This window comes from Rhincodon typus, chromosome 2 (assembly GCF_021869965.1).
Source record: "Rhincodon typus isolate 14 chromosome 2, sRhiTyp1.1, whole genome shotgun sequence".
Taxonomy (NCBI): domain Eukaryota; kingdom Metazoa; phylum Chordata; class Chondrichthyes; order Orectolobiformes; family Rhincodontidae; genus Rhincodon; species Rhincodon typus.
Genome location: NC_063333.1, coordinates 44860748 through 44876913, shown reverse-complemented (window position 1 = coordinate 44876913; position 16166 = coordinate 44860748). Strand labels below are relative to the sequence as shown.

Sequence of the window (16166 nt, the reverse complement as noted above, 5' to 3'; positions counted from 1 at the left end):
TCTTACCTTTGCAAGTTGTACATTTTTGATCTCTTTATGGAAGGTCCGGGTTCATCACTCATTGTTTTTGCTAGCTAGGGATGTGTTTTTTTTAGCTAAGGGGGAAACCAAGATACCACTAGCTACTATAGCCTACAACTGAGAACCTACCTTGGGTTACAGATGTGCATAGCATAAGATAAACAAACAAGTGTAAAGGCTTTTTTCAACCAAATGTTAAGGCTTGTTCATACAGGCTGGGCATACAGGCACAACAAATATAGAGCACACTTAACCTTCACTGGTGGGCTGCATTATCAGATTTGTTGAACTCAAACGTAAGTGATAGCTAGATGGTTTAAAAGAAATTACATAACTAAAGTTTGCTGTTTCATTAAGGACCCAAGGCAAAAATAGAGTCACTAGGAATCAGGAGGAAGACTCTTCACTGGTTGGAGTGATACCTGTCAGATGTCCTGAGGGTGTCTCTGCAGGTGTTCCTCAAGGTAGTACCCAAGGTCAACCATTTTTCAGCTGCTTCAGCACCATTCCTCCATCGTAAATTCAGAGGTGGGATGTTCTAGATCATTGCAAAATGTTCACCATCATCAGGGACCACTCAGAAACTTAAACAGCCTGTGTACATAGGCAGTAAAACTTGGATAACATCTAGGATTTAACTGATTTGTGGCAGGTAACATTTGCATCATACAAGTACCAGGGAATCACGAGTTCCAAAAATAAGTGCATCTAATCTCTAAATGTTCGATTGCATTACCACGATTGAAACTCCCATTATTGACATCCTGGGAATTACCATGGAGCAGAAAGTGAACTGGTACAGCCATTCAAACACTGTGGCTACAAGAACAGGTAACAATTAAGAATCCTGCAGTAAGCAACTCACCTCCTGACTCCCCAAAATCTGTCTGCAAGGTACAAGTCAGGAGTGTGATGGAACATTCTCCACTTGACTGGATGAGTCAACTACATTCAAAAAGCTTGCCACCATCCAGGACAAACAAGGCTAGTATGATGAACATACTGGGACACTGGGAAGCACCAAGTATCACATGTCCACTGGTCACTTAAGTTAACAAGACAGGTAGATAAAGATAGATATCAGATAAAAGTAGATATCTACTGCTGAAACTCTCAATGCCTCTGTACATCTAGGCAAGACTATTCCCACGTATCCCTGGCTGACTCCACAGTCTACCCTCTTTAACTTGAGGTTATCCTAAACTCTGCTGCTCATCCCCTAAATTTCTACAAATCCCATTAACTCATTTTTACTGTGCTTGCTGACCCATACAATCTCCCAGTTTAGCAACGCTTGGTTTTAAAATTCTCAACCTTGTTTTTCAAGCAAGGTCTAGCTCCTCCCTATCTCGGTAATCTTCTCAGTCCCACGAATATCTGACATATGTGCACTCCTCTAATTCTGGCTTTGTGAGCATCCCCTATTTTAATTGCTCACTAATCTGATCATGCCCTCAGCTACAATACTTTAATCTTATTTCACGTTCCTCCCTTTATACAACCTTGAATCCTTCCTCTTTCACTAAGCTAAGCATCATCCACCTCAGTATGTTTCTATTTGACTTGGTGAAATGTTTTGTTTTAAGACATCTCGGTCAAAGGCTTTGGGATGTTCTAGTGCAGTAAAGGCGCTATGTGAATGTAAGTAATTGTTGAGTTTGCTTTGAATGTTTGGTTTGGTTTGTTTTGTCCCATTATGAGCTTCAGGGAGACAATTTCTTTCAAAGAAGTTTGACCTTCCAATTTTCAACTGAAAGTATCATGCCAGATGATTTACAGTACAAGAATTAAACAAAGTTGGTTCTACTATTTAACACTATGTTCTACAAACTTTTATTCTTTAAACCTGAAAATTTGAATGGTCCATTTCCTGCTTTGATTTTAATTATACTCAAAAGCTCCCCTATGCTTTCCAGGGTCCAGAAGAATCTCTAACTTCTCCTGGGACTGAAGCAAGGTGTACGACAGCTCTCAGGAATTCACTTTGACTCATCTCAGTTTTCAAACTTGTCCTTTGACCTGAAAAAAAAATCTGGATACATTAAGATCTTCCCTTGTTTGAAGTTCACTTTCAGATCTTCCCTCCACTGCTATATCAAGCTTGAATTGAGTTGACTGTCCATTAATGTAGCTGAGTTCTCTTTTGTCTGGTTCAGAAGGGTCAACTACTTCCCCTTGCAATAACTGTAGTACTTCTTCTAAAGGAGGTGTGTCATCATCTAATTATATATGTTCTAATGGATGTATATCTAGGGTGTCCAATTTTTCTAATGGTGTTTGCAATAAAGCATTGACTTATTTGAGATGTTGCCAGCATTGTTTCTGTCGTTTGAGGACTCTTTCTGGTCTTTGCACATTTTTGAAATTGCCTCACTTTATTGCAAAGATGGCACTCTTGAGATAGAGCTGGACATTGCTTTTGTTTTTGTAAATTTTTCCTAGCTCTGCTCCTTGGACTATGACTCCTCGCAGCATCAAAAAAATTGAAGCCCTTTGTGTTGATTTGTCCTGGAGTGTTTGTATCTTATGATGTTGATAGATTTTGATGGTCTTCTGGAGTAAATTTGTCCTTCTGTTCCACAGAATTTGTCTTTTTAAAATCTCAGCTTCGAACACAATCTGATTAGCATTTTCAAGTGTGAGATCTTCCTTCAATTGTAAAATATCTAGAAGAGACTAATCAAAACTTCAAATGACGATCTATCTGATTAGTTCTGGTTGTCATGCACCACATTCATGAGATTCATACAATGTATAAAGGTCATTAATAAAGTTGTCAGTGGGTTCTCTCAGAAACTATTATTTTATTGAATCTTGCTTGTTCCACGATTGGTTCTCTAAGTAAAATAGTTGTCATGTTTTTAAGACATCAAAGGCATCAGTATTTTTTAAATTATTTGTCTGTTAGTAATATGGTCTTCTCGGCATGTAATTTGTTGTGTTGACCTGTAGCAATTCTGGCTCAGGAAATATTTCTTCCATGCTGACAATTTAACTTGCAGTCCAAAGTATCCATAATCTTGAATCTGTATGGATGTGCAATAACTTTCTGTACTTCTGTGTTGAAATTGAACTGCTCATTATAAACATAACTTCCAGGTGAAGCAACACTTCACCTGCACTTCCAAGAATCTAGTCTACTGCATTCGCTGCTCACAATGTGGTCTCCTCTACATTGAGGAAACGAAGCGTAGACTTGGCGACCACTTCACAGTTCTGCTCGCAAAAAAGACTCTGAACTACCTGTTGCCTGACACTTCAATGCACCGCCTTGCTCCCTGGCCAATGTCTCTGTCTCCGGCTTCACTCCAGTGAAGCCCAGCATAAGCTGGAGGAACAACACCTCATTTTCCGCTTGGGGATCCTACAGCCCTCCGGACTCAATATTGAGTTCAATAATTTTAGGACCTAAACTCTCCCATGTCCCAGCCCCCCACCCCACATACCAGGCCTTGTTACCACATAGCCTGCCATTACACACCCCCTGTTGTTAGTCACTAACAGTCCCCAATAACAACTATTCACCCTCCCAGCCTGATCGTTAGCAACTCCTTTGTCTGTCCAACTGTCTTTCTCTCTCTTTGGGCTCTATCCTATCGTTTACTCCCTACCCCACCCACCTCCCTATTTTCTGCATATAAACTGACGTTTTCCCAGCCACCATCAGTTCTGAGGAAGGGTCACCGGACGTGAAACGTTAACTGTTTTCTCCTCCACAGATGCTGCCAGACCTGCTGAGCTTTTCCAGCAACTTTGTTTTTGCTGCTCATTATAAGTTGTGAAGGGTTTGATACATTCATATCTTCTAAGGAGATACAAGTCAAGGTTTAAGCTAACTGATTGTTAACTTTAAAAGAGGACTGCAGAATGACACACAAACACCACTGACTAGCTCCTCCTGAAGACTGTTATATATGTCAGTGGGTGTAGCTATGCTCGTATCAAGGCTACACTTTATCCCACTCCAACTGCTGGGGCTACACTCACCATCCAGGCAGTTGTGGTGTCTCTAACATAACAGCCAGCAACATAGCAGCAAGGTGCCTGCATCAAAGAATAGGAACAATAATGTGAGAGTGGGGCACTGAGGAGGTCTGCTGCTGCAGTGACAGTGGTAAGGTTTTCTTGGGCGTTAACAACGCCAGGCAAATGGATATGGGTTAAGTCAGCAATGGCTTCCAGTTTCAAGGTGCAAATCAATAGTGCCAGAGCAGTGGCAGGAGATACACTGTTGGATTAACTCTTTCAGGCTAACTGCCATATGCATTAATATTAATCCAGGAAATCTGGGAGTGCTCCTCACATTATTGTTTTTAAACTTTACATATTTAACATTTTTTAAACAGATCACAAACAAGTTTAATAACAAAATCAGAAATGCTTGATAAACTCTGTGTTCCATAGAAGAGTTATACTGGACTCAAAACATCAACTCTGTTTCTCTCCCCATTGTTTCTGTCAGACCTGCTGTGTTCCTCCAGCATTTTCTGTTTTTATCTCAGATATCCAGCATCTGCACTACTTTGCATTTATTTGCGGTTTGATTAACATTCAGGTAACCAAATTCACTCCAACACTTAGGTACAAATGTAAATCTTGCGACAATAATTTGTATTGTCTAGATGAAGGTAAAATAAGTTGAAATCACCTTTGGTGATTCCTTTGATGTTCTTCAGAAATTAAAAAAAGTGTTGTTCCATGGGATTACTTTTTCATTGGTATTTAACAGAAATTACAACCGAACTACTAATTACAATTTTTCAATTATTGAATTGTAATAATTTCATTTTCTTTTTTTTTCCTTAAGTCACTCAGTTTTTTCTCATTTGTGCAGTCACTAGATTGTAGTATAGACCTTGCTTAGCAAGAAGCTGATGATGTGTTCCTTCCTCTGCAATCCGGCCATTACTAAACACTACTATTTTACTGGCATTCTGGATGGTTGACAGACGATGAGCTATAACAATGCAGGTACGTCCCTTTCTTGCTTTGTCCAGTGCTTCTTGGACAATCTGTTCAAATGGATAAAATGACAAAATGAAATCTATGACAGGTCAAGTTTGCTGAATAATTTTGACCACAGATTTTTAAAACTATATCTGACTGACGCTCGTAGAAATTGATGGCTTTGCATTTCTAAATCAATGACTCAGTGTGGAATGCATATAAGCCACTGAGAAAAACCTACGTTATGCAGCATAATGAAAAACTGGAACCATTTGAAGCTAGAATTTTGCCCAGTAGCTTCTTCAGTGGCCCACTTACACTTCACCCAAATCTCAATTCCAAAAACCTACTTCTTGCATCATAATCTGCGGTAAATCCTCTTCCCCATCACCTCTTTCTTCACTAAACTACATTAACTGCTTATCAAAACAAAATTTAACAAAACCTTATCCTTGTTTACAAGTCTCATTGTGATCTTGAACCACTTGTACAACCACTTCCAACCCTAATTCAAATCTTCCTATCCACTGAGTCTATTAGAGCCGGTTAGCTCAGTTGTTTGGACAGCTATTTTACGACGCAGAGTGATGCCAACAGCACAAATTTAATTCCCACACCATCTCAGGTCCTGTCTTCTCAACTTCACTTGGGGTGTGGTGACACTCAGGTTAAATTCACCACCGTGTGGCTTTACCTCATGAGAGAGCAGCCCTATTGTCCTCTGGGCCCATGTCTACCTTACTCAGACCAGTTTCTTCTATATCCTCCATCTTTCCATTCAGACATCAGGCATCAGCCAACTTGGCCTTAGCCTCTGGAACCTCCTAATCTTGAACTCTGCTACACATCTCCCCATCTCCTTCTCTACCCACCACCTTTGGATGGTCTTCCCAGTGAACTACCCCATACACATTCACAGCTCTTGAATTTGATGACAGATTTCCAAGGTTCAGGAGGAGGGAAGGATTTGGGTTCTTATGGCATTAGGACCAATTCTGGGAAAGTTGGGATCTGTACAAACTGGATGGCTTGCATTCAGTGGAATGGGACAACATCAAAGAACAAAGAACAAAGAACAAAGAAAATTACAGCACAGCAACAGGCCCTTCGGCCCTCCAAGCCTGCGCCAATCCAGATCTTCTATCTAAACCTGTTGCGTATTTTCCAAGGATCTGTATCCCTCTGCTCCCTGCCCATTCATGTATCTGTCTAGATACATCTTAAATGATGCTATCATGCCCACCTCTACCACCTCCGCTGGCAATGCGTTCCAGGTACCCACCACCCTCTGCCTAAAGAACTTTCCACGCATATCTCCCTTAAACTTTTCCCCTCTCACCTTGAAATTGTGACCCCTAGTAATTGAGTCCCCCACTCTGGGAAAAAGCTTCCTGCTATCCACCCTGTCTATACCTCTCATGATTTTGTAAACCTCAATCAGGTCCTTACAGGGGCATTTGTTAGTGCTGTGGGAGAGGATTTAACCTAGAGTGGCAGGGGAATAGGAACCTGAGAGGGGAACAAGAATGAGAAAATAAAGGAGAAATGGAAGTCCGAAAAGTAAAAGTAGAAGGCAGAGGAAACAAGGGTTAGTGGCATATAGTGTTGTGGAACAAAGTAATTGTGTAAAAGTGTCAAGAAGTCAGCTCTAAAGGTGCTATATCTGAATGCATGGAGCATTCACAATAAGGGAGATGACTTAACGACACAAATAGTGTAAACAAGCATGATATGATTACAATTACAAAAACATAGCTGCAGGGTTAACAAAACTGGAAACTCAACATTCTTGGGTATTCAATCTTTCGGAAGGACATGCAAAAAGGAAAAAAAGAGATAGGGTGACATTTGTTGTGAAAGATGAAGTCAGTGAAATAGTGAGAAAAAAATTGCCGTACAAAATATGTGGGTACAAACAGTCTGGACAGAGCTCCTAACAGGAGAGTTTGGTTGACTGGGCCTGTATTCACTGGAATGGAGAAGAATGAGAAAGGATCTCATTGCAATGTCTAAAATGCTGGCAGGATTGGACAGTCTGGATTCAGGGATGATGATTCTCCTGGCTGAGCCTGATATAACAAGGGGTCGCAACCTCAGGTTATGGAGTTGGCCATTTTTGACCGAGATGAGTAGAACTGTCTTAACTCAGACCTTCGTGAACCTTTGGAATTCTCTACCAAGACTGGCAAAGTCATGAATGACAGACAGAAAAAAATGAAAGAAAGAGAGAACGGAAGATTTCTAAAGGAGTCAAAGGAGATAGGGAGACAGCAGGAGTATGATCAGAATCAATGGGCTGAATGGCCTACTCCTTCTGTTATATGCTATGTTTCTATGAGCCACACTTTAAAACTATCCATTAAGCAGTGGGGTTTGTTCCCTGGACACCCTTCTTTTTTGCTATGAACAACATTTTTTACTTGCTGTAATCAAAGTGTGTGCATGAAATATATTAATAACATCAACTGCATTGCTCAGTAAACTTCTGTGCAAGAATAAACACATATAGTATTTGTGACGCAATAGTCCTGAAACCTTTGAGTGGTAGGAATTTTCCTCTGCACATGCAATCAACCCAGAGTTATCCCTTATTCTATAGTCTGCCATTTTTTCATAAGCAACTTTGCTAATCTAATTTTTCACAAAACCAATCATATTCTCCTGTAGAAACAAACTTGGGTGTAAATATTCATTGTAGTACTCCTGACACATTTGCATGTTCTGCACACAGTTTGGAATATGGATGTGTACAGGTACCACAATTTCTTTCCACTATTTACTTCCTCTTGTGCGTCTTACAGTTATAATGAAATTGTCTCTAAAACACTTTGTACTCGACCAACAAGTGAAGCCTCACCATTTCACTTTCAGTATCCAGTGCTGAAGTAGCTTCATCCAAGAGGAGGATCTTGGGATTTCGGACTAAGGCTCGAGCAATGGCAACACGCTGTTTCTGACCTCCAGACAGCTGGGTGCCCTTGTCTCCTACACACGTACTGTATTTCTACATAGATTAAATAAAATAACAACATTAGTGACCAACAATTTTAGGAAGTACTGAATTTTATGATGTTTGTATAGATTCTTCTTTTTTTACTTGCACTGTCTATAAGATCGTAAGATATAGGAGCAGAAGTAGGCCATTCAGCCCATCAAGTCTGCCCTCCCATTCAACAAGATCATCACTGATCTGATAACCCTCAACTCACTTTCCTATCTTTTCCCGATAACCCTTGATTTCCTTAGCCATTAAAAATCTGTCCATCTCGGCTTGAATATACTCAATGACTCAGCCTCAAAAGCCTTCTGGAGTTCCACAGATTCACCCTCAGAAGAATTCCTCCTCATCTCTGTACTAACCAGGAGATGTCTTAATCTGATGCTATACTCTCTGCTCCTCGACTCTCTCTCAACATCTACCTTGTCATGCACCTCCACCACCCCGCCCAAGAATCTTACAAAGAATCTTATATGTTTCAACACGTCTCATTCTTCTAAACTCCAATGAGTACAAACCCAACCTACACAACCTCTCCTCATTATACAATCCCTTCATACCCTGGATCAACCTTCTGAACCTTCCCTGGACTGCTTCCAATGCCAATATATGCTTCCTTAGATAAGGGAACCAAAACTACTCTCAATATTCCAGGTGTAGCCTATCTTGTGCCACGTATAGTTTTAGCAAGACTTGCCTATTTTTAATTTCCCTTTGAAATAAAGGCCAAGGTTTTATTTGTCAGCTATTGCCAGCTGTACTTGGATGCTAGCGTTGTGTCATTTATGGATGATGACTCCCAAATCCCTCTGTTCTGTGGCCTTTTGAAGTCTTTCTCCATTTAAATAACATTCAGCTCATCTATTCTTCCTGCCAGTGAAAACCATACATTTTTCCACATATATTCCTTCTGCCAAATTTTTGCCCATTCGATTAACCTGTTTATATCATCCTGCAGACTCTACCATCCTCATCACTTGCCTCCTACTTGTTTTTATGTCAATCATGAACTTAGCAATAGTACATTCACTTTCCTCATCCAAGTCATTTTAAATAACCTGTGCCATGATTAACTGCACTCTATTACATTTTGACATTAATTGAATATTTCTGACATACAAAATTATAAATAACTTCATATTTGCATGCATGAAATGATCCTTATTCAGAATACTGTGGTACTGCAGAGAGCGATGACCTGACTCAGAACATAAAGCCTGTTGCAGCAGATGAAGAGAGGTCATTGGTGATGGTTTAACCCGAGGGTCATGACGCCTCAGGTATGAAGGGACGTTGAGAATAAGAACTCTTTCGTGATAATCTCAACTGGTGGCAGTCTGAATCCACTCTGTATCACAAAACAGCTAGTCAGCCAAATGAGCTAACCAACTTTCAATGTAGCAGGTAATACGGAATGTTATAGAAAAAAGAAATAAAGTTCCTTACCAAGCCAACACAGTGCAGAGCTGGAGGAGCACAGCAGACCAGGCAGCATCCTTCTTCGTTTTCTGAAGCAGGGTCCCGACCCAAAACGTCAACTTTCCTGCTCCTCTAATGCTGCCTAGCCTGCTGTGTTCATCCAGCTCCACACGGTGTTATCTCTGACTCCAGCATTGGCAGTTCTTACTATTTCGAAGTTCCTTACCTGTCCACTGATAGGGCTGCATTCTCCCTGTGCCACAAAGATAAGTTGGGAGACAGGACTGGGTGGTTAAAGTTGCAAAATAGTCTGACATATTCCCACCTAAACAGAAATCGTCCAGAGATGGGTTCAACAAGACAAGGTCTACATGATAATAGGGAACAACCCATTAAGCCTATCAATTTGGGGATTGGGGAAATGTTTCAGTGCCACTGGGATCTTTCTGATGATGGGTAATTTTCCCCCTCCCACCATCTTATTGGAGGCAAACTGCAGTCACTTCCTGGCAGTAAACCAGGCTACTTGAAGAACATCAAAATCTTCTCTCAGTCACCTCAGCATAGACTCACTGGGGCGTGACGTTTATAGTAGTATCATGGCCATCCATTGTAGGGGTTCTGCCTCCATCTCGATGGGCTGGCAACTGGGGCAATGCATGAATTTTTAAAGTGCTTATTATTTTACAGAAAGGACTTTCATGTTGAGTTGCCTGCATTGTCTCCAGCCTGCAACGTCCACCCTCTCCTGATGAAGCTACAGTTCAGACATCACTGTATATCCTCCTACTTGGCTCCCTGGCCTGTCCACTGCCCTTAATTGGTCAGGACTGCCAGAGGCAGCTTCTTAATTGGGTGCATTTGAGAAGAAGACAACCGACTGGGGAGGCAAGGGACTGTTAATCCTGAGACGCAGGTAATGTTCTGAGGACCTGCTTTCGAATCCCACACAGGCATTCGAATTCAATCAAAATCTGGCACTAAGAATCTAATGATGACTAGGAATCCATTGTTGAAAAAACTCACTATTGTCCTTTAGGGAAGGAAACTGCCGTCCTTACTTGGTCTGGCCTACATGTAACTCCTGACCCACAGCAATGTGGTTGACTCTTAACTGCCCTCTGGGCAATTAGGGATGGGCAACAAATGCTGCCTAGCCAGCAATGCCTTCATCCTGTGAATGAATAAAAAAAAGCCTTTCCACGATTACTTCTGAGTTCCCAACCTAAAATTGATGCCAATTTTGTGATTTTTTTCCCCAGTTGGATCACACCAGCCCAAGACATGTGAAAAACTACTGCAAAGGAATAAAGTAAGGAACGCACATCATTCTTCAGCTGGTGGATATCATTTACCCTACTCATTGATTGAATAAAAATATTTGTTTTTTTGCTTGATCCCTAATCTCATGGTGGGGACCGACAACATTGAGAACAGGCAGCTGATCTTTAGATTAACATGTGCTTCTCTCCCTCACTTTGGATAAACAGGCTGTTCTATTCATGTTTCATTAATGAGTTGCTGCAAGCTGATATGAATGCAATCATGCAGAAATTTACCTGAGGCAGAGTTTCAATAAACGCATGTATGTTTGCTGCTTTGGCTGCAACCTCTATCTCCTCCTGGGATACAACTCTGCTGTTGTCTCCATAGGCAATGTTCTCAGCAATACTGCAGTCAAACAAAACAGGTTCCTGGGACACAATACCCATCTGTGCCCGAGCCCACTGAACATTGAGATCCTTCACATCATGCTCATCTAAAAGCTGGAGAAAAATTATTTCAATAATCAGTGCTGTGTTGCATTGTCACACTGAAGTTGATGTACACTGTAGACACAGGAGTATGAAAAGATGTTCAAACTAAGGCTCTATAGTAATTCCAGGGCAAAACAACATATGGCAATTTGATTATTAATGGCTATCACATACACAGGACGGCAACAAGGAAAGACACTGAACTCTGCAACAATATTAGCAGACACTTCCTACAGGTGCAGGTGTTGAATAATACCGTGACAAATACTGACTGATCATACATAAATAAAATGGCTTTGCTATTGCATATTTTCACTTGTTGCAAATAAATATCTTCACATTATCCTCATTGAGAGAGCAGAACAAGATAACCAACCACGTGGCCAATAATGTGGGAGCTGTTAGTGCACAATCTATGAGTATTCAACTATCTAAGCGGGGCCAGTTCTGTAACTGAAAATATCAAATTCTATTAAATTTTTCTCATATAGGATTGAATTCTGTACTTCAGTTAATTTTTCTGTGAAAATACAACCCATGGTCTTTTCAATGCTGTAATTAATCTGTATGTCTATCCTCACTTCCTCAAATAATAGAATTTTAAGAAATAATTGGCAATATAAATAGTTTAAAAATTGTTGTCACGTACAGATATTTAGAGGTGTGTGTTACTTGTACTGCAATGTGTTGCTATTTTATAAGGTTCTCAAGTTTGAAAAGTCATATTTTTCTACAGGAGAACAAATACTTTCAAATGCCAGAGGAAAATGAGGAATAACATCACTACCTTCTCGTTGTTTAAGATATAAACACTCCCCACCCCTGCTCACTTCCTGAACTGTATTGTTTATCAGCTTCAAAGAGTTGGTTTTGTAAAAATGCATAAGCATCTATTCCCAGTGTTTCACAAACATCAGTATTAATTCTCAAACATGTTTCACATGTTTAGTGCAACAATCAGAATTTCATGTACCACTACATCTCAGTTGAAAACATCACTGTTAAAACTCTAACCCTTTCCATTGTGCCTGCCAAGATGGGAATTCTGAAGAATATGAAAAGACAGGCACAGATTTAAAATTATAACTTCAAATGTATTGGTTTAAACACCATTCAGCATACACTCTGGATGAGGACTTCAATGTCCATCATGAAGAATGACTTGGTAGCTCCAATACTGACTGAGCTGGTTGAGTCCTGAAGGATATATTAAACAAACTGGTGCATAGGAACTGGTGAATGAACACATTAAAAAAAAAACTCCTTGATCTGCCTTTTGCCAATCCACCGCTCCCACATGCATCTGCTATGACAGTATTGGTGGCAGCAATCACAACACAATCTTTATGGAAACTAAGTTCAGTCTTTGCAGTGAGGACATTGTGCGGTGTGGTATTGCCCCTACACTAAATGTGATCCGTTCAGAACAGATCTACAACATAGCTGTGAAGCACAGTGGGGCATCAGAATCTCAAAATTCTATTCCACTACAATCATATAGCATCAGCCAACCTATAATCCAGTGCAGTTACTAACCCTGGTTCAAAGAGATGTTTTAGAGTAGAATGCCAGGAGCAGCACCAACCATACCTAAAAATATGCAAAAACCTGCCGAAGCTACCACACAGGATGACATGCTATCCAAAGCCAGAGTTAAGCAATATCACAAACAACAGATTAGGTCAAACCTCACCAGTTGCAAATGTTGGATGACAGTGAAGCAACTAACCAGAGAAGAAGGTTCTATGACCATCCCCATCCTCATGGCAACACAGACACCGGCAAGCTCCCCACAAGGTTACCTACCATCCTGATTTGGAAGCAATTGTTGGTGGCACAAAGTCCTGGATAGCCCTCCCTGTACAAGTAGCTGCTCCACAAGAATGTCAGCAGTTTAAGAAGATGGCACTTTGTCAAGAGATGGGCAATAAATGCTTCCTTGGCCAGCGATATCCACATTTCATAAAGGGCTTAAAAAAGTGAATTCACTTGTAAAGTTACCTCGCAAAATGAACAGAACTGATAAACCTGAAGATATTCTTTAGATTGAGGGGTCAGTTTCATGGCAAGACTCCCTCCTGCCCACACGTCTATGTCAGTTTTTTCACCTGGACATGGGCTAGAATTGGTAATATCATTTGCTGCTCAGGGGAAGGTAAATAGAGTAGTTGCAGAGAGTTGGACAAATTACAGGGACCTATGAAATAGAACACAGCAATCTCAAAATGACCTAAAGAGTATAGAAGGGAGAAAATACTGGGGACTGAGAGCAGTTCCTGAGGATGGAAGAACCTGAAGCAGTTTTTATAGTTTCCACTATCTCAAGACTTTTACACATTACAAAATGGGTTTAATGACCTCACTAGGATGATCAATGTGTTGAGACACTGAGCACTGTTTAGTGTCTGAAATTCTTCAAGTTAATGATGTCACCCTGAGGAAGGTTCAGAAAATTGTCGTGGTCAGGCCTCATTTGAATACTTCCACTGAAATGAAATCAGCACTGACAGAAAGATCACCAATTGAGAAAATTCTCTTGTGAAACTTTGACTATCACGTGTTTCTCATCACCTCTGTGAAAACCTTCTTAGTCAATAAAACCAAATGGTTGTTTTCTCTTTGGTAATCTGACTCCATTAGGAAGAAAATTGCATATCTCATTAAAGTCAGCATCAGTGAGTTTCTCTCTGCAATGACAAGGTGATGTCTGACTAATACACAACAGGTCATCAAGTGCTACCTGAGAGATTCAGTTTCACATAAATTCAAAGCTGTGGTGACTTTAGCTGCTTTTGTTTAAATACTGCACTGGAGTTTGATGGCCATGGAAGGTACATTCATAATGTGGTCAAACATGTTGATTATCAACTTGCAAATCCTTCCATTGCACCAATGATAGGCTATAAAAATGCGAATATTTCTTGGTCAGCCAGAGCCATATGGTAGTTGCAGTACAACAGCCTCCCCATTTTAAAAGACTCCATGCAGAAGTTCTTGCTCCGGGCTATATTTCATTTTATTGGTAGATTAAAATTACAGCGATGGATTCCTAGAACATGTTCAAAACTGACATCCATGGTGAAAAGTTGGGATCAATCAAGCCAGCTTTCACTCTGAAGTCTCACTTTGCCCAATATTAACATTAGCTGAGATCACAAGAGGTGGTTTGTAGGTTCAGTAGTGAAATTGGACCCAGCCAAGTCCAAAATACTATGGTGGGACAGATTCAGATGTTAAAGGCTCTTGTGACAGTGATAGCGTCCCTACCTCCAAGCTAGGAGGCCTGGTTCAAATTCCACCTGCTCCAGAGGTGTGTTATAACATCTCTGAGCATGTTCATTATAAAATACCAAGAATCAGATGTTTGGTGACAATGGCAGGGCTCTGGGAAGGAAAGATCCAATTAAATCTTTTTGGACTGTATTTGAAGTGTTGGTCTGACTCATGAGCTCATGAGTCATGTTGCTCAGTGCAGAGTACCAAAACTGCCCGTAAAATAAGGGAAATTCTAACAAAAATCCAGATCAAAGTTTCCATAAGCCCAGCTTTCCTGCAGTTTGTGTAACATGTGAAAGATGATTCTATTGGTCAGGAGAAATATGATCTCGATCACTTACCACTCTTCCATGTAGTGGGTCATAGTACCTCTCTAGCAGCTGTACGGTGGTGCTTTTCCCACAGCCACTGTTACCCACTAGAGCTAAGGTTTGTCCCTTCCCAACTGAAAGCGTCAAACCTTGCAACACTATCACATCAGGTCGAGTAGGATAGTTAAAGCCAACATCTTCGAACTTCACTATTCCTTCAAAAGATGCCTTTTTAAAAAAAAATAACAATTAATACTGTCTCAAGATGCACACATTTCCTGAATTACATTTGTAAAAATGTATCTTTCCGACGATCAGATGTTTATTTATACTATTAGAAAACAGGAATATATTAGACAAGACAGAAGTTTACACACTGTCACACAAATATTTTACCAGAACATCTGTGCTCACATTTTTGTGATTAAACAGTCAGAACCTATTTTTAGCCCTCAAGGTTTCGACTGTGAAGAACTTTTTGAGTTCAAGTGTTCCTGGCCAAATCCAACAAAATAGAATTGATCCCAATGAAAGGAATGCTCAATTCTTAAATTGTTAGAGTAAAGTCAACTTCACAAAAATAACATGAGCAGATTATACCAGCAGCCCATTAACCCATCTTTTATGTCCCTACTCATTTCCATAATATAAACTGTACATGATGGAAACACTTTGCAGGTCTGACAATATTGACAGAGAGAGAAATGGAGTTAATATTTCAAGTTATTGACCTTTTGCCAGAACGTGAAAACGTTACTAATGTTAAGAAGTTTTAAGCATGTTAAGTCATTAACCTGCAATGTTAAAACTGTTTCTCTTTCTTTCAAGCTGCTGCGTGAACTATTAAGCATATCCAACTGTTTCTGTTTAATTGTCAGGTTTCCAGCACTCAAAGTATTGTGCTTTTGTAAACATATCTATTGTTAAATGTTATATATTTGTCTAGACTCCTGGAAGCTTACAAACATTTCTGACCTCATAATCCAAACAAATGAAATTGTTGCTGCATAGTTTTGGTAAATTGTTTTGTGGGAAGTTGCTCCTGAATTATCCAAGATTGAAGCACTTCAGAGACTTACATTTCCTAATTTTTACAGTGAAATACTTACAGGAACATGACCACTTTCACTGTAGCTGTCTATAGATGGTGTTTGATCAAGCAGCATTCTGATGTGAGCTGCTGAGACCTTGGCCTTTGCATAGTCAGGTGCAAATGAGCTTGTCTGCCCCAAAGCCATAGCTCCAAATACAATTGCTGAGAATACACTGAAATGGTTACAAATTAAATTAAGCAAAACACAATTTTAATTTAGTCACATGCCAACATTTATAAAAGTATTTAGCAAATTGTCATACACTACATAAACATTTCATTGCAACATCCGAACTATGTATCAGATGTAAACATGTTGTAAAATAACAGTCTCTTACAAAATG

At 40.1% G+C, this 16166-nt stretch overlaps 1 protein-coding gene across 8 annotated transcripts in view; it reads right to left on the bottom strand.

The window, feature by feature from the left end:
- Nucleotides 1–3710: 3710 nt before the first annotated feature.
- The window catches only part of abcb4 (ATP-binding cassette, sub-family B (MDR/TAP), member 4), a 97418-nt gene continuing 84962 nt past the window's right edge, over nucleotides 3711–16166 (bottom strand). For all 8 annotated transcript variants that reach the window (XM_048612190.1, XM_048612179.1, XM_048612167.1 and 5 more), the window contains 5 exons: nucleotides 15839–15995; nucleotides 14760–14957; nucleotides 10945–11151; nucleotides 7826–7972; nucleotides 3711–5033 (listed from right to left, as the gene is read on the bottom strand). In XM_048612190.1, the coding sequence (XP_048468147.1) occupies nucleotides 4833–5033; nucleotides 7826–7972; nucleotides 10945–11151; nucleotides 14760–14957; nucleotides 15839–15995 (910 nt within the window). In that variant the 3' untranslated portion in view covers nucleotides 3711–4832. The remainder of the gene's footprint in view (nucleotides 5034–7825; nucleotides 7973–10944; nucleotides 11152–14759; nucleotides 14958–15838; nucleotides 15996–16166) is intronic.